Genomic DNA, 23,544 nt, shown 5'->3' on the forward strand with positions numbered 1-23,544 from the left:
TTTCTCATTGTTGGAAGAAAGCCTCTTGCTTCCGAGAAAGCCTTTGCTCCGATACCACTGTAACCAATAGGGGACCTGGAACAATAGACCAACACTTTAAATACTAGATAGAGCATGAAAACACATTGGAAGAACCATAAACAATATAATCACACCGCACTGAGCCGGAATGGCCGGTCCCCTGTAGGAACAACTTTATTGAGAGAGAAAATTTTACAATAAACCAAGGTGCGGGTGCATACAACACCGGATTTTCCACAAAGCATCAGCAAATCTCTTGCCGAGATATGTATCCAGTGCCAAGATAAAACATCATACCAAAAGCCATCCGAAAGTGTCTCAAAACAGTCCCATGAATCAGCTCATAAACAGTCCATGAAACAACCCGGTACGGAGCCCAAAAGCAGCCTCAAATCTGCCCATAACAAGGCCAAGACTGAGAGAGAGTCCACCACTATATGGCCTGCCTCAATCGCAGCCAGTAGAGAGAGAAAGCAGTGTACAGCCTTCTCTGGAAGAAGAGAGAGAAAGTTGTACGGCTAGCGCTCAGAGAAACAGGTTACAGCTGAACTGTACAGCCAGCACTGTAGGAGAGGGAACACGCTAGGCGACTGTAGCTGAATTGTACGGCCCAGGAGAGTAAGAGAGGAAGCTGCTGCTGTTCGGTTAGTCGCGCTCAGGAGAGAAAACATTTTTCCACTGCTGCTCGCCATCTTCCTCTCCTCATGCGCATCCTTTCTCCTTATAAAGAAGTCGATTAGGCCATAAATAACTGTGCTTTTCCCCTTTTTGCCAAAAGTGGTTGAACTTGCCCAAAATATCAACTTTTGTGCTTTTCCCAAGCTTGTAACCCAAGTTTGCTCCAGGTGCCTCCTTTTGTCCACCTTTGCATGCCCAAAATAATAATATGTCCAGCTCGTCTTTAATAATGTGTGAACACACCAACTTATAAATGTTATAAGTCACTTTATCGATAAAAATCCCATGGTGCTGATGTGCATAGCCATCTTTTAGGCCAAACTTTGCTAGTAAATGCTTCAGCTTCCTTCTGTGGAAAATCGGAAAGGGCCAACCTCCCTTTTAACATGATTGTATTACCAAGGATTCCTTAAGACAAGCTTCGTGGACATCACACGACAAATTTCCAATGACATTCATGCAATGAAAACACTTTGCAAACATGCTTTGTTGAAGTCGGAGTCGATTCTGGAACTTTTGTCGCAAAGAACCTGTCTCCCAATTCCCAGTATCTTGCCACAAGCAGCTATGCTCCACAGGCATCCATACACAAGCATGTGTGCCAGGCTGAGACATATGAGACCTTAATTGTCAAGTGCGTGGATGTTAGAGTAGGTTAAAAAGAACTTGGAGACGCTCTTATAAGTAATTTGCTGAAATTTGTATCTAGAAATCAGTTTTAGGTCGAATTGTTGGCAGCAAAAATGTTCAAAGGCATTTTCAACAGGTACATACCCAAGAGATGACAGCTAAAAAGGACATCCAGGGGCTGGACAGCAGTGAAGTACTCATTTTCCGGCTGAACCAAACGTTGTAAAAGCAAGAAAGCATGCCACAAAGCATGTAAATGACTGGGTTTGCTGGAAATTCCTCCTAAAACCTCCTCTTAAAAAATGCGCCAATTTCGAGAGAGAGAGAGAGAGAGAGCCTTTCCATACATAGAGAGGGTGGCCATTGGGCAACCTTAGCAAAGGCCACATGTCTCCCGTTAGTGGAGAGGGTGCCCACTATGTTGTCCACACCCTCTTAATGAAAAGGATGCTTGTTGTGTGAGAGCCTAGCCAATTGCCATCCAATAAGTGCCCAAACTTACATATAACTTGTCCGCCCACACTTTGATGAAGTGTGGATGCCCAAACTCACTAATAAGTTGTTCGGCCGTACTTAAATGAAGTGTGGACATGCAAAACAAAAAAGTCAGCTATAACTCTAACAAGTATAAACAAAGAGTTTAGAGTCACACCTACCACCTGTCTACAGCCCACAAGCAAGGTTAGAATACAGATTCACGCGTAAGGTTCACCATAGGGTGTCCCCTTCTCGTAAACTAGACACACACATCATGTAGACCGTAAAACATTTCATGCGAAAACAATAAGAATGTGTTGTACAATCTCCCTTTCATTTAGCTTGTCGCAAGCAGTCATTCCGAGTGTAGACATTACATCCCCATGCCACCGTAATCTAATTATGGGCACGGACCAAAGTTCCCAACCTCTCATATCTGGCCTATTGGCCCTTGGCGTAGACATAAGTCTCTATGATGAGGTGCCAGTCCAAATGACGCTTGGCGTAGACATAAGAAGTCCCTTGCCATGAGGTGTCATGTCCACATTATGGAGTCCGTCCATAGATCCAAAGGTCGGAAGCGCAAAGAATGCCCAAATAGTGACACAATTCCAGATTTTGGAGAGTACTTCTCAAAGTTACTCCATTAAAAGAAATCCCTAATACACAACAAATGCAAAAACTTGAGTCAGGGCTTCACCCCACAATTTACAAGAGTTGGAAGTTTATACCTATCACTTGCACATCTTCTAGCGGTGTGATGTGGACATGTCACTACATTTAGCTAATTAGAGGGCATGTTCGTAGCCGAGTTTTGGGTCTTTTCAGCCATTTCATTGTATTTGGTCCAGGCGCCCAATGAGCAACCAAGTGTGGACACTTTTATTATATTTGGACATTATTATTAATAAGTTAGGGTTGAGTGGCAGCCAACCAAACCCTAAAGGGAAGTCAACTAGCCCATAATACACTATAAATAGAGGGCTAGGGTTGATGGTCATACATGAGTTTAGGCATGTGCTCGGAGACTATGGTGGGCAAGCGAGATAAGGTCACACCTGACATACGCTGAGCATCATCAAGTTCTCATCACGAGTAATCATTTGTAAATATTCATTCATGCTAGTAATCGACAAACAATTAGATTTACATCTATCTTGTATGTGGCATGCTTTCATTCACGCTTCTGTATAGGGAGATTTTCGTTAATTTGCAGCTTAATGTGTAATTGCGTTAATCATTCAGTTAAGCACTCATATTACATTGATATCACATGTAGCAAAAGGTCTTGCAAAGCTAGGGTGTTGCATTGGGATTTGCTTTTTTTTTTTTTTTTTCAAGCGGTTTTTTCAAGTCATATTAGAGCTTCTAGGTTCACCCTAGGTAGAATGCTAGGTTTTGCATGCAAATCAACAAATTAGGGTTTTGTTTTTAGGGTTTGCATGCTAAATTATGGTTTGCGTTTTTATGTTAGTTTTTTGCATCAACTTTTTGCTCATTTTCAGCATAGTACAGTACTAGAAAGTCTAGATTTCAGCCTAGCATGGTCCTAGAGAGTCTAGGAAGCATGTAGAAGTCTAGGGTTAGGGTTTTGTGAGCTCATTATTGCAAAAAAACAAAAAGGAACTCTTCATGGCAAACATGGAGCTTGTTCTTTGGTGTGACAAACCTATTCCGAGTTAAAGATTTGGCAGTAAGCCATCAAGAATATGTTCTCCATAAAGGAAAGAGAGGAGTTGACCAAGTGGAGTGTTGATTGTCAGAAGTCTTGGGAGAACCAATTGATAGCATGCGGATAAGAGATTCAAGCAAGAAAGGCAACAAGCACAGTGGTGAGTCCACCCACCGAGGAAGCTCAACAAGAAGGAGTGTTGAGTGTGCCCTACAGCTTTCAAGAGAGAAAGTGGCATCGGAGATAGAGTTCCCAAGTACGGAGCAGATTTCGGAAGATGATCCTGAGCTACAGACACTGCCAAACTTGAAGGTGATACCGACAAAAAAAATAGCCCATCTTAGATTCTGTACCAACTTCCAAGGTTCAGGCATGTCTCTCCAATCCGTTGAGGAGGATGATGAGTTGAGTGCTTCAGAAGTTCCTGAGGTTTCTGTGGAGTCTATTATGTCAATAGAGCATCCGGAGGCAAAAGGGGCCAATTCCAAAGCCCCACAAGCTCTGAGGAGGCAATGGCACATGCATCATATTGGAGGTTGAGCCCGTAGTTGTATCGACACCATGTTGGAGCAAAGGAGCATCACATGCACACCTTGCTCCAAGTTAAGCACGAGGGGATGTCACGTGCACACCTTCCAATGGTGTGACTTGGATATGCCGCTACCATTTAGCTAGTTTAGAGGGCGTGTTCATGGCTGAGCCTTGGTCAATTCTAGGGTTTTTCATCCATTTCATTATATTTAGTCCAAGCGCCCAATGAGCAGCCAAGTGTGGCCACTTTTATTACATTTTGACATTATATTGATAAGTTAGGGTTGGCAACCTACCAACCCTAACGGCCAGCCAACTAACTCATAATACACTATAAATATTGGGCTAGGGCTGAGGGTCATTCATGAGTTTAGGCATGTGCTTGGAGACGATGGTGGGCAAGCAAGATAAGGCCACACCCAATATATTGTGAGCATCATGAAGTTCTCATTATCAGCAATTATTTGTAAATATGCACTCATGTTAGTAATAGACGGTAGAATAGGTCTACATCTATCTTGTCTATGGCATGCTTTCATTCATGCTTCCGCATAGGGAGATTTGTGTTAATTTATGGCTTAATCTATGTTTTTTTGTTAATCTCCATTAAGTTAAGCACTCATGTTGCAATACCAACCAAACATTATCCGAACTTATCAACTCAATCACCATCTTAGAGAATCTACACGTGAAAGACAGACAAAGGAAAGTCAACTCCATAAGTAAAAACCAAGAACCAGTCCAAATCAATTTAGATCTAGACAACCACCAAGAAGAGAATCCAAGGATAAAGCCCAACAGAAAGGAAGCCATGGGACAAACCATTTGTTCCTAGGATTGATCCCAAACAAAGAGAAGAGAGCATGGATGGTGGTTCAAGTGTGGAAATAAGGATCAAATAATTGCAAATTGTTCTAATTCTAAAACTCGAAAGAACAGAAAGAACAAGCAAATTTGATTCTTGACGTAAAAGGGAAATAATCAAGAATTGGAAGCTATGCAAAGCTTGAGGCAACTCAAGAATCAAGGGCTCTTTTATTGTTTGATGATTGGTGATCAAATAACTTTATTTCTACAGAATTGGCAGTCACTATTGGATTGATGTATCGGAAATGGAAGCACCAATGAAGGAAAATCCATCTTTTTAAGGATAGGATAAGAACGTGAAACCAATAGTTGCATGGTGTATGTGTATTGAGAATTGAGTACATAGTTTGTTGTCGTGTGGTTCTAATAGACTCCACTTGAAAATGTGCAGAAAGAGTACTCATTAATTTATCATTGGAAAGCTACGGATCATATTCAAGAATGTCTAGATCGCCTATGTGTGGTCTCAAACATGAGGTAAAAAGTTTTGGACAAATGTCATGCTCCTCCCTATTTAGGACATAGAGGAATATTGCCTATTACTCAAATGATTGGGAGCTATTTCTTTTGGCCAAGCATAAGAAGGAGCATAGAGGCTTATGTATGCGCATGTCTCACCTATCAAAAGATGAAATTTGATAGGCAAAAGGCTTTTGGTTTGCTTTAGTCTTTACCCATGGGAAAGCATTGCCATGGATTTTATCATGGATCTGCTTCGTACACTGTTACATACTTTGACGCTAACCACATGGTTAGTGGGGACTAATTTGGGGTTAGGAGATCCTAGGTTTCTTTAGAATCTTTGGGGTTAGGTTTCTTTAGGCACATTTTAGAACCTTTGGCCTCGTTTTAGTGTTTCTAGATGAGAGATGCTATAGTTTTGGTATGTGAGAAGAGGTTCTTTGACATAATTTGTTCATTAGAGGATTTTGGATCTCTTGGATAGGGCATATATAGGTGGGCAAGCATAAAGGGTGGAAAGGAGGTGCGATTTCTCAATACGATTGGGAACTGTTGTGTTGGGACTTATTGCCTCTTATGAGAAGCAGTATGATACTATTCTTGGTAATATTTGGGATTTCCTAGGATTCCTCTCTTGTGATTTGGACAACTGTCGATATGGCTGTTGATGCTCTTCACAAGATTATTGTATAGAAATTAGGTGTAGTAGCGGTACCATTTATGATTGTGAAATTTCGCCACCACGATTACCTTGACATAGTTTTTGAGAGGAACTTGAAGTTTTTTGAACACTTAAGTCAATTAGTGATTGACTTGAGTTTGTGCGCATCATGATTGTCCTCGGTATGTTAGGCAGCAGAGAGAATATATCAGATTTTGGCGGAAGTAGTATGCATTCGGCTCCAAGATTTTGGTGAAATGTTGCATGCTTTCGGCACTAATTGATCATTTGATTGGTCATATTTGCTTATGATAATGCTGAGCATATGACTTCTAGCAATAGCTAGGTTATGTTTAGTATGGGATCTGGTAGCCCGCATTACCCTAAGACTTTAGAACTTAAAGGTATAAATCTAGGAGTAGCCAACTATGGGAACGGGCCGATGATTTGTTATATAGTCATTGCATGGATGTGCAATGACATATATTAGCTTGCACTAGAGGTTTTAATCAGTGGTGTTTTGGTTTGAACTCATGCTTGATATGTTTTATCTAATCTACAGATTAGGAACCTAATCCAATGGGGTTAGGGGACCCCAAGATTAGGGATTAGTAGGCAGATACTTGGCTAGGGTTCTTGGATTGATAAAACAGGCTTGGACCACGAGAGCCGACATGCTCATGTTGTGTACATGGCAAGTACGCATGTTGGTGTGTTGAAGGCCTTCAGTGGTATGGGACGCCAAAGTTAGACATGGGCCTATGGGATTGTGCAGGAGCCCTGGCCTTGGCTCGGGCTTAGTGGATGCCGGTCTAGCCCGTTGTCATGATGCTCCTCTTATGTTTCATGTTCCTTGTATTCTTGCTTTTTTCTCCTAGCCACCAAGCTCACTTGCACAATTTTCTCTCTTTTTTTGCCTTGCACAATTTTCTGAAAATATGCTTTTTGTGCTTTCTCACCCATGCAAAGATGTGCATTGTACAGTCTCTAGAGCCCAGCTCATGTATGGAAACCTTCACCAGCAGCACAACCCCCTCTACATCCCTATGGCAAACTGTACGGTCTGTCCTGTGTGCGCCTGTAGTGTGAATACAGCCTATGCCACCTGTTCAGCCTAAAACCTAGGTGCCAGCTGTAATACCCAAGGATCCAACCCGCTTGTACGGCCCAAGATAGAGCTGTTGTACGACTCAGATACACGCAACACTACTACCACCTGGCTCAGCCTCTCACATCCGTACACATGTGGAAACCGTAATGCACTATACATCATTAGTACCCTTTTTTAGGAATATTTGCCGTATGCCGTGGCCCCATTGCATAGTTGTTCACGTACAATCATACGATACGGTACGGTACAATATCATACGGAAATTTTCCGTACAGTATGAAATTTTGGAGTACGATATGGTAAAGTACGGTTTTTTTAAAAAACACTTATAATTTACGGATTATCAATTTGAAAGGATAGAGAGTTCAGAGGTTGTTACAAAGCTTGAGAGGCTAGAGCTATGAGAGCTTGAAACTTGTGATGGAAAGAAGGTTGGAGGAGAGCTTTTTAAAGGGAGGCCAAAGAGTCCAAGGCACCCACCCAAGGCCAAGGGCCACGGCCCAATTGTTGGAAGACGGTCTGCGAAGACACACAGAGAGGGAGGTAGTTGAGGAGAAGCCATTGCTTCTTGTTGCCCTAACTAACAAAGGTGCCTCACCTCAACCCTCCATATACGGAGCAGTCATCACAAGGATAAAGAGAACAGATCCTTTGCATCCACACCAAAAGTCAACATCCACAGATCCTTGGTTGCTAAGCCTAAAAGGACACCAAAAGCAAGCCAACCCCATAGCAGTCAAAAACAGCCATAAACAACCATTTTTTTCAAAAAAAAAAAGGATCAAAACAGCAACAGTCAAAAACAAAAACAGGGAAGAGGGGGGGGGGGAGCCGTACAGAACCATATGATATCATGCCATACCGTACGACACTGTCAGACGATGTACCACAACAGCTATGCCACATTGTGAGCCCCAATCCGAGACATGTCAAGCACCAGCTACGTAGGTCAGTCTCTCAACCTTAGGTGTAAGGGTTAGTCCCTTAACCCACTTGGAGAACAAAGCATATAAGTCCTCTAAGGCTAGGCACGGTTAAGTCAATCCATTAGAATGCATTAAGCCAAGCATATAAAGGCATATAGAGGTATAGCAGCATGGGCTAGCCCATTGGCCAGCCCATCGGACAGCCAAGGCGAGTCTTATGACTTGGGTAGGGTGCCAAGCATAATGGGCAGCCTTATATCTCAGGTGGCATCATTTCCAGCCATTAGACACAGTCGGCCAGCATTAAATGTCAATCGGCCAGCATCTAGTGTTAGTCAACCAACAGGCATAGCATTTAATGCTTATTTTCACTAGTCGTGGACAATAAATACTGGCCGACATCAGCATAAGATAACCGACCAATACCATGTGGTACTATATAAGCATCCCACAGATCCCTTGTGTAAATCATCTCATTTCACAAAAGTTCATCAAGAAGAAAGTCAATATGTGTGCCTAAAAGCCTCCAAGTTTTCTACAACATACAATCAGCCTTCAAGCACCCCGTGCTTCATCCCCTAGGCAGCATAGAAGATCCTCTCATCTTCAGCCAGCATTTGTGCATATTCTCAACAGTTCTGGACTTGCATAAGTGGCTTCATAGAGTCTTCTATAGTGCTATTGGGTCAGCATATGGTTCAACCTCCATTCGGTCTTCCTCGTCCTTGCGTTTGGCAGTCCACAATCGTCATTCACATCATTGTACAAAGTTCTCCAAAGTAATACAAGCAAATGTTCCTGCTTGTAAGAGAAGAGGGGGGAAAGGGGGCACCTTCAATGGGTAATTGGGACCCAATCTGGTGTCAACTCTCATCTTCTCTCTTAAGTAAAGTGGATTGCATAAACTCATAGGTTTAAATAAGTCTTTGTTGCGTGTTAACTGTAACTTGGTCCCAAAGTTGTCGAATAATGCTCCCCAAAAATGTGAAGTAAACTTGTGATCCCTGTTAGAGTAATTGTCCTTGGCAAACCACACATGTGGTACCAAAGGCGAAGAAACAAGCGTGCGATATCCTCTGTTGTGGACATTTGCTTGCATGGAATGAGCATGCAAAACTTACTAAACCGGTCAATAATCATTATGCATTGTATGTTCCTGGATCCAAATGCTGCTCAAAGGGATCCTACAAAATCTACTTGGTCTGCATGTCGTTGGTCTTCATCAGCACTGCGTTTGGCATCCTTGGCCCTTCATTCATAATCACGTTGGGCTTCTTTGGCCCTTCATTCTTCAGCCCGTTTGGCTTCTTCTTTTTTTCTTTGTTGCTCCATGATGAGGAACGATCTTTCAAGCTCGGAGAGTTCTTTATGCTTTTCATCTTTCATTGATTACTTCCTTAGCTTTTTCAGTTCCTCTTTGGCTTTTTCTACTTCTTCTTCTTTAGCCTCAATTTGGACCTTGAGCAATCTATTTTGCTCCAAAATTGCTTGGATGAAGTCGTCACTAAAATGTGGAAGTGTTTCTTTGGTGGTATCTTCTTTGTTGATCTCTCTTTTCGTGTCTTCTTTGTAGCTTTCTGAAGAAGTCTCTCCTGACATTGTGGAGGCTTGGGTGGTTTTTCCTGATCGAAGTTTTATATCCATGGGATGCTCTCACTTTTGGGTAGCTAAGTTGGTCACAACCTGTGGCTCTGATACCAATATAGCACACAATAGGTTGACCGTTGTAACACGCAACAAAGCCTTCTTCAAACCTGTGAGTTTATGCAATCCACGAAGAGTTGAGAGAGAAGATGAGAGTGATACAAAAATGCCCATTAATGTTTTTTTAACACATGAAAAACATAGGTGACTATGAAAAAACACAGGTGACTATTGTTATTTTTTAACACTTGTTTTGAGAAAAGCACACATAAAAAATTATTCATTTTGAACTCTCTTTTGAAATTCTAAGGGAAAAGCGTTCAAAAAAATTCTCTTTTCCAGCCCTTCTCCCTATTTATAGAGCCCTTGGCCTTCTCTTTCTTCATAGAAGCTTGGAACCTTGTGGAGGATGTGATTGGAGAGTAAAGCTATTGGATTTTGAACATTGACCTGGGATTTCCTCTTTCGGTGTGGGAGCACCGTATTTTGTTCTCTTTCCCCTTCTTTCCTCCTCGATGGCCTCTTTCTTGTTTCCTCAGAGTGACAACGTTGATGACTAGCAGGAGAATGTCTAAGAGTATGAAGGGGCAGTGGAGTATGTGGAAAAGACTTAATTGGATACCCAATTGGGCAAGATTCACAAGGAGATTCAGCTTTTGAAGGATCAACTTACACTCTTGCAAACATGGATCTATCCATCCAAGATGTAAATAGCTTGCCAAGGGCATTGGCTAGGCAAACCTTGGTGGTATGGGACATGGACCTCTATGGTTGAGGGGTGAGCGTGAGCTTGCAAACCTGGATTTGGACTACTAACTTTTATGTCTCGTAGCGTGTCCCTGAGCTCCCCCCTGCCTGTTGCCTACCTGCACACCTTCGCCCCCTTGAGCCCCCTGCTCCTGCCTCCCCCTTTCACTTCGCTCCCTCTCCTTCACCCCCCTCCCCCCCCTTCCCCCGTCCCCGTCCCCTTGCTGCCTGTTCGCCTGCCCCTCTCCCCTCCCCTCCTCTCTCCGCCTGCACGCACCCCCCTTTCTCCGCCAACTCCCCGCATCCCCTCCCTGCCTTTCCTCTCTCTCTCTCTCTCTCTCTCTCTCTCTCAGCCTTCGCCTCCCCCTTGCCTCCCTTTACTTTCTGCCTGTGCCCTCCCTCTCGCCCTCTCCTCAGCCCACTCCCCCCCCCCCCCCCTTTTTTTTTGTTTGTTTTTTCTTCCTTTTCTCTTTCCCTCCCCCCTCCTGTTGTCTCTCCTCCGTCGTCTCACCCCGAAGCCTTTTCTCTGTTTCCTTTACCCTTATGACGTTGCATCATTAGAGGCCTCTACTCTGGTATGCAAGATTGTTGGTAGTCGCCCAGCGCGAGGACAACTCAGAGATCTGTTGCAGGCGAGTCTCATTGGTGGGCCTACAAAGATCATAGACATTCATCCTCTGGGACGCGGTTACTGTCATGTTGAGTTCGACTCGCCAGCGGCGTCAGATTGAGTCATGCAACTGAGCCCGGCTGCGGTGTGTAGCTCAGGCCTTCTTTGCATGATGGCAGCATGGCTTCGACCCCGCGTCTGAACCCTTGGTTGGCATGTTGGGCTTTCCAGTGACAGTCTGCTTCCCAGGCCTTAAGAAGGAATACCTTCCTCTTCTCTCGGTGATTGGTGGTGCCATCGGGAGAGTGATGGAATCCCCCCGACTGTTGCCTTGGCCCTCGCACGGGCAGCCCCATCCCTTCGCATCTGTGTTACCTCGCCGGATTCAGTGCCTCATGTTATATCTATTCCATGCCTTCGGGGTGACCCCATCATTCAACAAGTGGAGTATTTAGGCCTTCCAAGCCAATGTTTCATTTGCAGGCAGATGGGACATCTAGCTAGAGCTTGCCCTCGGCGCTAGTCCAGGAGATTGCCTCGTGTGGTCCCCCCCCTTGTTTCCCATTCAAATCCTCACCAGGGGGTAGAGAGAGAGGCAGGTTCTCACGCAGCGGAGCACCAGGTCCCGATCGTGGACGACCCAGCTGCTGCTGGAGAGTAGCGGACGGTTGGCCCGCGCCCAGGCTATTAGCCGGCCACCAGAGATGAGCGTTGCCATTGCTGCGCGCTCCAGGTTGGCAGATTACAGGAGGTTTCGGTTTTGTTAGAGAACTGTTTTGAGCATTTATCATAGCACCCATCCGTTGGCGACGGGCCCACTGCAGTCGCGGAGCGGTTCCCTTTGGCCCCTCTGGTTTGGGGGCTGATTCCTTGTCGTGATTCCTCCCCCAGCTCTGTGTCTGGGGAGACCGGTAGGCCGCACTGAGGCCCCGGGTGAGCCTCTTCCAGTAGCCTTCCTCAGCCGCGCCCCTCTCTGGCCTCTACACTCCTTCGGCCCTTAAGGGACAAGGAGGAGTTTATATTTCTGTCAGTGAGCAGCTTTTGTCGGCAGTTACAGGCTCAAGAGTCATAGTTCGTGGGCGAGCACAGTGGGTTACCATTTTGATTGGAGAGGATTGCGTTGGCTTCTTCAATGTTTATGTTGCGAACGCCGTTGTAGGTAGAGCCCTCTTTTGGAGGACAGTCCGGTAGGCCCTTCCCCAGGCTAACTTTTGGTGCATGGGTGGAGACTTTAACACGATAGAGGCAGCAAAGGACAGACTTAAGAGGAGGCATGGCCACAGTCTCAAGAGTAGAGTACTCTGCCTGGGAGGAGATGATACTGGCACTTAGGGGACAAGATCCTTGGCATATTCGAGAGTTTGGGCGCAGCCCTGGGAGCCTTAGCTTCTCGCGATCGGATAGGAGTAGTACCGGCTCCAACCTCTATAGACTTGACAGGTTTTATGTTGATGAGTGGCCCGTGGGCTTGCGGCCATGGGGGCATGATAAGTATCTTGGCAGGCACTTCTTTTCAGATCATGGTCCGGTTATTCTGTCCTTAGAGTACCGGCTCCAACCTCTATAGACTTGACAGGTTTTATGTTGACGAGTGGCCCGTGGGCTTGCGGCCATGGGGGCATGATCAGTATCTTGGCAGGCACTACTTTTCAGATCATGCTCTGGTTATTCTATCCTTAGAGGACCACTGGAGGCAGGACATGCATGCGAGCTCTAGGATTGTGGACAGCCTCATTTAGGACCCCGAGATCTGCAACAGGATAGAGAAGATATGGGTGGGATTGGACTTTATCTTGGGCTCTATTGCGTGCACATTGTATGTGGGCTTGGGGGAGATCAACTGTTTCCTACGAGAGACAGTCCAACGCAGATTGGAAGGATTTTGGGAGCAGGCAAGGAGTTTGAGGAGGGGTTTGGCTTCTTTATAGTAGCTTTAGGAGAGTTTCCCAGATAGCTCATGGATTGAGAGTTAGCTTGCTGCCGCTCGCACGGAGGTTAGATCCATAGAGGAGAGGAGAGTGGAGTACAGGTACCATGCCAAAGCTTGCTTCTGGACCTAGGCCGACGACAGAGTCACAGTGGATTTCTTTGAGATAGCCATCCCCCACAGGAGGAGAGACGGCATTCGCAGGTTGCATGGCTAGGATGGAGCTATTGTTTTTGATCCCCCACATGTGCGAGCCATCGCCACAGATTTTTTCCGATCTCTTCTCACTAGTGCCCCATTATCCCCACAAGTGATGGACGTGCGCGAGGGGGTCTGGTGGCACATGAGAGAGGTGGTTCCCCCTCTCTTTGGTCCTTTTTATTGACTCCATTTATTGCTGAGGAGCTAGCGGAGGCACTAATGGCACTTCCCAAGGGAAAATGCTCGGGGGCGGACGGGCTTCTAGTCTCTTTCTTTCTTCGTCACTGGGACCTCATGGAGGGCGGCCTTCGAGTTGCCTTCAATGAGATTATGCTCACAGGTGCCATGCCAGAGAGGCTCTCAGAGGGTTTGATACACTTGATTCCCAAGGAGGGTGGTGACACATTGGAGATCCGAGAGTGAAGATCCATCACTCTTCTAGGGACTACCTATAAGATTTTAGCCAAGGCCATCAGCAGGAGACTTCAGCCTTTCCTCCCTGACTTGATTCATGACACTCAGACAAGCTTTGTTCAGGATCATAGCATTCTGGACAACATCTTCAACTTCTGGGAGGCTACAGCTTCGGCCAGGATGTGGCAACAGGACCACATAGTGCTACTCCTAGACTTTGAGAAAGCTTATGATAGGGTGGATTGGAGCTTTATAGAGAGCATGATGAGCTGGATGGGATTCCTCGTGAAGTGGATTCATGGGGTTTTAGGACTTTACTCAACCTTGCACAGCTAGGTTCTCATTCAGGGAGCCTGTGACGACATATTCCCCTTTTCTTGCTCAGTCCACCAGGGCTGTCCTTTGGCACCTTACCTCTTTCTTGCTCAGTCCACCAGGGCTGTCCTTTGGCACCTTTGGCACCTTACCTCTTTCTATTCGTCGTCGAGGCCATGAGTAGTTTTCTCTTAGCCCAAGAGACCGGGCTTCAAGGATTGCATCTCCCCCTCCACATTCAAGAGGAGCTGGTTGACTCAGAGTTTGCAGATGACACACTAGCTTACCTTTCAGGAGATGTGGGGAATCTCCAGAGATTCGCGAAGGCGATCGAGATCTTTTATTGTGCATTAGGAGCATATAGATCAACTGGCACAAGTTGTGTGGTTTTTGGGTAGGCTCAGTACCTGCCCCAACTTGTCACCTAGTTGAGGCTTTTTGGTGGATCCCAAGGGGCACTCCAGTTTGCTATCTTTGATGCCAAGTGGACATTGATATCTCTCTTGAGCAATAGCTCGCCCCTCTTCTTTTGAGTATTCGGAAGAAGCTTTTATAGTGGAGTTCTGCGAGGCTCTCCCTAGTAGGTAGAGTGGTGGTGGTGAACCAGGTCACCATGTGGTACATCACTTCATGCTGGGCCTTCTCTCGAGCAGGTACAATAGTTGATCCAGAACTTCTTATGGGCCGGTAGTGACCGGAGGCCTTCCAAGGCCAAGGTGGCATGGAGAGTGATCATTTAGCCACGATGTAGAGGGGGGCTAGGCATCATCGATCCTGCTATTTAGAGCCGTGCCCTGCTGGGCAAGCTGATTGTTAGAGGACTCCTTCCCGTTGGTGAGCCTTGGAAGGACTTCCTCTTGGCCCGGATTTCAGCCTGCACCCTGAGTCTAGGGGGCCCTTGGCCGCAGAGTACCAGATGGATCTTCAAAGTTCACAGAGATATGGGCCCACGGTTTTAGTCGAGCTGTTGAGGACAGATTTGCAACGAATTTACTTCGAGCTTGGGATCACCTCAGGCTAGCTCTTAGGCAGATAGCTCTGGTAGCCTCAGGGGAGCGGCTTCGGCAGCCATTGGTCTGGAACCCCCTAATCCGTTTACCTAGTGGCCATATGTTGGAATCCCGACCTCATGTATCATGGGGCGTGTTGAGCATAGGACTTGCCAGGTCCCTTGGCGATTGGATCGCACACAGGCAATTACCCCTGGAGGTGTAGGAGAGAGGCTTGATAGGGATCCGGGGTAGAGATAGGCTCAGCATCGACATTGATTCAGCTTTTTCTCAGGAGTGGTTGACTCCTATCCCAAACCCGACTCCCCTAGTGTGGCTAGGCGTGTTTACCAGACATGATATTCTTGTGGCAATCCATGGAGTGGATGAGGGCAGTGGTCTGCTCACTTTTTCTATTGGATCCCATGGCAGATTAGAGAGATCCGAGCTCCCCTTAGAGGATTTCAGTGGCTGCAACTAAGAGAGGTTGAGGGTGATAGGAATTCAGGCACGGGAGTGGCACATAGACCCACCACCCGCCAAGGTGGCAACAAAGAGATTCTGGCAGCTATGGATATGGGAGTGCCGATCTCTCTTTGCACCTACAGTGGGACCCGGGCAAGTGCACTTGGCACGACCTCGCTGATTGGGAGGCGACTTTGGATGCCCCCTTCTTTGCATATACAGTGCGGCTAGGCCGCAAGATCCAGATGCTAGAGATTGATGGCACCTCGGCAGCACAACAGCACATTGGTAGTCATAGGGCCTTTGACAGCGTTTCCGCTCAGATTTTTGGAAGAGGCTTTTGGACAGTTTTCGGCCTAGAAAGATCACCCTTTTTCTTTGGCTGATGGCACACAGTAGCTTGGCAGTCGACACTTGGCTGGCAGTTGGTGGTTGGCCATGAGCCTGCCTGTGGTGCAGCCAGCCTCAGGAGTCTAAGCGACATTGTTTTTTGGATTGCCCAAGGCCGAGTAGGTTTGGTGGCGGATTCTTCGCATCTTCACTATGGACAGGGCCTTGACCCGGATCATTACATGGGGCACTGCCGCTTGGGCCACAGAGGCTGAGGTGGTAGGGCTTACAAGGAGGATGGTGGAGGGCTAGCCCTTCAGGTCTCTCACCACCGCATTCCGGCAGTACCAGTCACAGCCCCACCTACAGACCACTGGCGACCAGGCTCATGCTAGAGATGGGAGATTTGTAGTGCACATATGGCGAGCTCGATGCAGCGAAGCCATTGAGGGTACCCACACTCCACTAGCAGAGTCTATCAGGAGCATTTGGCTCAACATCATACGTACCCTCCGCGGTCAATAAGGTGGATATGATCGCATTCGGAAGCGCCGGGAAGCTTTCTTGAGGCTCTGGCGGCCTGGCCCTTTTCTCACTGATAGAGGTGGTAACCCCAGTTGGCATTACAGTCCACCTGTGTGGTTGTTCCCCCCCTCCCCCTCCCCTTGTATGAGATAGCCTTCTCCTCATAGAGCGGCTAGCCGGAGGAGAAGCGTCTCTTTCCCTCCCCTCTCTTGATTATTTGATCCCTGCCCTGTACATGAGGCGAGTTTGTATCTAGCCCTTCGTGGCTGTTTTTTTTAGTAACTAATAGAAGGATCTTTTTCCCGGGAAAAAAAAACTTTTATGTCTCATGTTTAGGAGATCTTGGGAGGATTATATTGCGAGAAACTCGGTTTCCGTCTCATGAGGATCCCTTACACATGAACCTCTTTCGGTTGCAAGGGTAGGCGACTTCTCCCTGGTGGCTTGCTCGAGATTGAGTGGAATGGGGACTCTTGTGCCGGCTCCCACGGTGACTCGATTGGTGGCTGACTAAGATCCAGAGCGATGCTTAGAGGGACCCTGCTGCTCCACCTCCTCTTTGTACTCGTCCTCGGCATTCTACAAGTTGCAAGCGTATGCCGAGTTGAAGTCCAGATTGAGGAGTTCCTTAAGCGTGAAGTAAGGCCGCCATTTGATTTATTGGTCGAAGCCGCCATATGCTCATCCATGGCCATGAGTGCAGAGTGATTAAAACTGGAAATAGGAAAAGGGTACCAAAAGAGGACTTTTTACAAACCAGAGTGTGCTCTCTTGACTCTGTGGGCTGACCTTTTCCAAACCCGAGTGTGCTCTCTTGACTGTATGGGCTGACGCTAATTAGGTAACTAATGCAAATAAAATGTTGGGAAAGAAATTTTTTGTAGAAACCTTAGGCTGTGCTATTAAATGTAATGCTAGTGACTAGATGCAAGAGGTTAACAGAGAGATAATGACAGCACGATCACAAGCATTCCAATAACTGACTGCTAATCTCTATATTTATATGTGAGTAAAAGCTCCGAAATTCAAAAGATTGTTTTCAACTATCATTGGAAATATAATCAGATGAAAACACTGACTTTCCCCAAATGCTGGCTGGCCTCAAAATGCATGCTTATGAGTTCATGCGAACTTCTTGACTGCTGATGTAGAAGAATTAGAAGACTGATGAATGAAGGGAGGGGCTGTTTACAGATTCATTCGCCCCCTACATGGTCGGCTGGTTGGCCTGCTGCCTAACCTGACCTGTTTAACCTATCCACCCAGTTGGCTGAGCTGTCCGCCTTGTCCAGACCTGTCTGGGGAGAAACGCTGCTGTCCGGTGGCTCAAATCTGGTCCTGTCCTGTCCTGCCCTGCCTTTTTTCTAAACCTATGGGCAGCCTGTCTGTGATGGAGGCCGCCTATGCATGGCTTGGACTTTGCTAATCATGATTGTACTCTGTAGGTACATCACATTATACATATGCATCACCTGTTTTAACAATAATATAGATGCATCTGGACATTCTGGGGTGATGGGTTAAATCAAAATGACCTAATGAACACCGAGTTTGTGAGGTAAGAAAAAGGTTATGCGAGTGAGTTGGAAAGCATTGCCCATGAGAATATAGAAAGTGGGAATTCAGCATATTTTGGGCTGAGCAAGACAACAAATGAGTGCTCAGGGAAATTACTAGAGAGGGCCCAAACCCGTCTTATTTTCGGAATTTTTTCCTCTTGGGGGGCTGTGGGTCACGAAAGTGTGTTGGGGGGGGGGAGGGGGGACCATCTCTTTTGACATTTAATGGCATGTGTAGATATACTTTTCAAGCAGGGAACGCTTTCAGTTCTGGTCCTATTAAGGCTTCCATAGATTTTACTAAGGTTACAGGTAGAAGTCACTTGGTTTGAATCTTTACTGGACAAGGTGTAACATGGTCATGACATTAGCTCTTGCTAGGCACAAGAGAATTTGATAGTTGAAGATAGCTTTTATGGTCTGCTTGTATTCCGTTTGTTTTGTGGTCCGTGGTATCTTCTAGTCTTATAGAAGCTGTATTTTTGTAGGTGATTATTGCTAGTAACTTCTTATGGGGAGTTTGTTTGTTCGGTTAAGAATGGAGAACAATGACGATATCGAGGTAAACATGGCCATAGTAGACAATGATTTTTGCACTTGATGATCAGCTGTTGTCTCTGGATTTTGTGAGTCAGTAAGATAGGTTGCTGTCATAAGCCTTGATTTCTTACTCAGTTATCAATCGAATGCCATCATAAGCATTGATTTCTTACTCAGTTATCCTAAAATCACTAATTATCAAGGCCTGCTTCCTAGTCTATACCTTTGCTCTCTAATTTTAACTAGAGTAGTGAATGCATATGACTAGAAAAAAAGTTCTTACCTGCCGATGAATGAGGTCCACAACGAGGCTGCATGCTGCCACCCATATTAGCAAAGGAGGGTGCAACAAAGATGAGGTGCAGCGAGTGTACCACTTTTGCAACATTTGTGCCTACTTGACCCTGGCTCGAAAAACAAAACAACAAAAAAACTTTTGCATCATGTTGAAGGAGGATGTGAAGGAGTGCTCAGCGACTTTTGAAGGACCTATCTCGAGGGCTAGCAGTTTTGAATCACCCTGTAATGCCTTTTTGGTGTAGGTGCTCAGGTGATAAGCAATGAAAAGTTAAAACCTCGGTAGGCTTTTATGAGGCAAGTTGGGAGGGTTATTTGTTACATCTCTTGAATTAGCAAGAAGCAATTGATGGTAGCATCAAGAAGGCATGCTTTGCATCATTGTAATTGTAGTCCAAGTAGTAGGCTTGTGTAAGCAAGTGAAGAACAGAGAGATAGAATTAAGTGAAGACTTGACCAGCACACACAGATATGTAAACTACTAGAAACTAAATCACTTCTGAGAGCACAAGCTCTACGTATAAGCCTGCCAAACTGTGGCTGAAGTGAAAATAAAGCCAAAGCTATGGTGCCCCAAGTAACTGAATCATCATTGTCCAAGGTGAGCATGCATAGAATTTGCCACCAGACTTGTTATGCCTTTGGTCAATCCCAAAAGCAATGATGCTAGACTCTTGGGGGGCTGCATCTATTGCGGGTGGCAAGAGCTAGCTATTCTGCCCATTGTCAGACTCCTGTGGGCCACCGGCAAGAGGAGGAGGGAATCTTTTTTGGGTGGAAACCAATCCACAGCCACTTCAACAATTTGGAGAGGACGTGGGAAGAATGTTTGGGTGTCTCAGAAGGCCAAGTCTTGTGTCAATTTATTGTCCAAGTCCCGGGCAATTAGGTATGGCTGATATGGTCACTAGGGCGGTGGTTGTGACGGCCCATGGACATCCTAGTGGGCATGGACCAATAGGAGACATGGAAAAAGGGGTTGGCGGACTTCTAGGGCACACCTTTTCGTGCATTCAATGTCAACCCTAGCCCTTGATAGAAGCCTATATATAAGGGCTGATCTGAGGCAAGAGAGGTATCTTGCCATTGTCCAGCATATCACTCTTAGCCGAGGCCAGCAAAGGGGAGTTGTACTCTCATGCACCATAGGCAAGGAGAGGAGGATAACACACCATTCAAGGGCGACCAGGTCGAGTAGCTCGAGGCTACCATCATCAACATAACACTCATCACAAGGGCGGCTAGCAGGAAGCCAGCCTTTGGCTGGTAGAGCTGCAAAACACACTCATACAGGGAAGCCAGGTATGTCCAGAGCAGGGGGATGATCCCAAGGTGCAGGCACTGCGAGACTTGAAGGTGATACCGGAAGAGGAAGCACAGCTCATCTCAGATCCTATACAAGTTTCCAAGGTTCAAGCATGTCTCTCTGAGTAGGAGGATGAGTTTATTGCTTTAGTAGTTCTTGAGGTTTCTGTGGAGTCTATCGTGCTAGTAGAGCATCCAAACGCAAGGAGGCTGGAAGGTGTGCATCCCCTCCTGCTTAACTTGGAACAAGGGTGCACATGATACTCGTTTGCTACAACCTGGTGTCGATCTGACTCCAAGCTCAACCTCCAACATGTTGTCTTGGCCACTACCTCCTCGGGAACTATGGGCACTAGAACTGACATGTTCTTACCATTTAGCCACTTTAGAGGGTGTGTTTGTGGTTGAGTCTTGGTCAATTTTGGGGATGTTCAACCATTTCATTGTATTTGATCTAGGCGCCCAATGAGCAGCCAAGTGTGTTATATCTGGACATTATTATCAACAAGCTAGGCTTGGTAGCCAACCAGCCCTAAAGGCTAGCCAAGTAGCCCATAATACACTATAAATCGAGGGCTAGGGCTGAAGGTCATTCATGAGTTTAGGCATGTGCTCGAGCCTCGGAGACAGTGGTAGGGAAGGAAGATAAGGCCACTCATCATCAACAATCATTGTAAATATTCTTTCATGTTAGTAATAGACAATAGATTAGGTCTACATCTATCTTGTCTATTGCATGCTTTCATTCACGCTTCCACATAGGGAGATTTGCGTTGATCTGCAGCTTAATATGTGCTTTTTGTGTTAATCTCTGTTAAGTTAAGCACTCGTGTTATACTTCACATATACCTTCTCAATAGCTAAGGCTGAAGCAAAGAGCTCCTGGAAAGCAGCATAAGGATAAAGCTCCAAGCCATCACTCCTTTGTTTTCTTTCCGTACACTTCTGTTGTTGCTACCACACAACATTTGTAGCTATCCGTACAGTCGTACAGAGATGGTGCAATTGCTTGTATTGTCCGAGGGTTACTGTTGCTGGTCATACAACCTGCACATGTGGGGACTGTTGGTGCTGCTTCTGCATACCACCAGACAGCTGCTGACTGTACAGCCTCCACCTTAGAACCATCGCATGATGGAGAGAGGTTTGAGTTCAACCAAGACCGATGAAGCCGTCTTCTTCACCTTTCTGCTCATATAAATGCCCTCTTTGCTTTTCCATGTGAAGCCTCCTTTTTTTAACACAGGAAAATGATAGGACTAATGATGTTATCCTTACTTCTCTTGAGAAAATTGAGGTTCTGAATGCCCTAAAGAAGATACCCCTCATGAACAAGTGGCTTAACTGTGTCTTTTGCTGGGTTCTAAGGAATAAGTGGTGGTTGAGTTCTGAGGAAGCCAATCGTCAGCCCATTACTTGGGAGGAGTCTGAGCAGGCAATTTGTATTTGTACAAGGCACAAACAGCTTTTAAAAGCTCGCTGAAAGAAAGGGCAGCTTTAAAGAAATTGAGGGTGCTTCTTAGAGGAAACCCAAGAATTCTGTACTGAAGTATCTGGCCCGTTCATCCGAGAACTCTCAGAAGTCTCTAGTCTGGACCACACCACTTTCACTGCAGTATCCGGCTCTTTCATCCGAAAACTCCCAGAAGACCAAACTCCGGACTCCACCACTCTCAAGTGTCCTAAGAAAAAAGACGAGGGTGCTAAAGGTAAAGCTTAACAAAGCAAGTGCATTGTGTGCAAAAAGTACTCTTTTTGGGGTACTTAGAGGATTAAAGAGGCAGAGGTTTACCACGAAGATAGCAAACACATGCTGCTTATCATCTCCTATGTGGGTGTGACGCACTTGCAAATCAACAAAGCTCGAGATTCGGCAACCTTTGTCTAGGGCAGGCTTCCTTGGGTGCTGGACAAGTGGACTGCAAGGATTATCGTCCATGTGTGGACTAGCCAGTTGGCAGGTGGACATGTCAGCTTGGTCAAGTTGATTGGGCATTGAAAAGTGGTGCAAATGAGCTAGAAAGGTGGTAGAAAAGTGCCTTTATTATGCTACATGGTTGGGCCAAGAGATTGAAACCGAAAAAATAAGCCAAAGGGAGTGTTTTTTAGGTGAAAACATGGGAATAAGGACAAAATCGATTGCAATTAAGTTTGTCCTCCAAAAAATATCAAGCATGATAGCATCTATAAGTAATCCATGTAAACAACTTTGTCCACGAAAAAATTTCAGCATCTATAACTAGCCCACTTGTTCTTTTATTTCTCATTCTTGCAATTGGAGCTTTCCTTCACCCAAGGTAACATCCCTAATTTGGAAACAACATCTAGTTTGCTCTTTCATTCTTAGCTAGCATTTCCGTGGAGACAAAGGTTCTCATGCAACTGGGGTTGTCAAGGAGATTTGTTCTCAAATAGAGGTTAGGTTTTCTCTTGATTTTTCAACCTTTGCATGCTTGTACATGTGTTGATTTTGTTTTGTAATAAATTTATACAATTATAGTAGTGGTGTGTTCATCAAGTCTTCCGTTGCATTATCATCTTTATTAACACATGTATCCAACGAGTAGCAAATTAAAGCCTAGGATTTTTGCAAATCACTTCTTTTCCAGCATTGAGCTTGTGTTGGTTGCTTGATTAGGGGTCAACGTGGAGAGTTAGGGAATCATAGCTGGTTTCGGGAAAAGTTCTTTTTTGGGTTCCTTTTGTTTATGGCATAGTAGTTGGCAGCCTTGGTTGACATGATGTCAGCTAGGTCCAAGAACTAGATTGTAACCTTGCAAAAAATGTTTCAGGCTGGGTCATAGAAATAATGGGTGACTAGGGATAGTCACAAGCAAGGGACACAACACTAGCAGTAGAAAGGCAAGGACAAGTCCAACAAAGGAGATATCAAGAGCACAGTGGCCAAGGATAATTCAAAGGGAGGGGGGGCGGGGTCATAGAAATAATGGGTGACTCGGGATAGTCACAAGCAAGGGACACAACACTAGCAGTAGAAAGGCAAGGACAAGTCCAACAAAGGAGATATCAAGAGCACAGTGGCCAAGGATAATTCAAAGGGAGGGGGGGCGGGGGGGATGTCGAAGCCATGACTCTTTCAAGAAGAGTTCCAAGCCAAGTAGCTGGTAGGGCATTGTTCCATAGGGGATACACCTAGACCATGGTTACTAAAGGACGAAGTTTCAAACCATGTATGGGCAGAGGAATCTGCAAAGCCATTAGAGGGGTTTGGTGGAGAGTCTTTGATATCATTGGCGGTTTCAGGAGTCGTGGTGTATAGCCCCTGCCAGGCCAACCATAGAGCTGATTAGGCTCCCCCTCGAGCACAGGGGGGAAGTAGCATCTGAGACATGGCTCCATGTGCAAAGTCGATGGCATTCCACACCAGCAGTACACACCCATCGGATGTAAGCTACTAACCCGCACTTAAGATGCCTAACCTGAGGCTATGGTTAACCGAATGTGAAGGTCTTAGTACTCATCTTGAGGATTAGTGGGCTAATCGAGTGGGGTTAGGGGAGCCCTGGGATTAGAGGAAGTAGGCTAATACATGCGGCGAAGGCTCCATGATATGAATAATGCCAAGTATACTGGCTAAGAGGAATGCAGGCTAGCTCACCACAACCATAGGTTCGCATCC

General features: G+C 45.8%; 1 protein-coding gene across 4 annotated transcripts in view; it reads left to right on the plus strand.

The window, feature by feature from the left end:
• Positions 1-23,544, plus strand: part of LOC147616278 (DHHC-type zinc finger family protein) — an 83,364-nt gene that overhangs the window by 18,077 nt on the left and 41,743 nt on the right. For 2 of the 4 annotated variants that reach the window (XM_086777340.1, XM_086777337.1), the window contains exon 2: positions 18,251-18,324. The exons of 1 other annotated variant lie outside the window; for it this stretch is intronic. Coding sequence is in view for 2 of the 3 variants with exons in the window: in XM_086777337.1 (XP_086633463.1) it covers positions 18,274-18,324 (51 nt within the window). In the remaining variant the exon portion in view is untranslated. Of the gene's footprint in view, positions 1-5,316; positions 5,354-18,250; positions 18,325-23,544 lie in introns of those variants that run through there. One more of the 4 variants, XM_086777338.1, reaches the window with a different exon arrangement.

The sequence above is a fragment of the Cibotium barometz genome, chromosome 38 (genome assembly GCF_041138505.1).
Source record: "Cibotium barometz isolate CiBa-2024 chromosome 38, ASM4113850v1, whole genome shotgun sequence".
NCBI classification, from domain to species: Eukaryota; Viridiplantae; Streptophyta; class Polypodiopsida; order Cyatheales; family Cibotiaceae; genus Cibotium; species Cibotium barometz.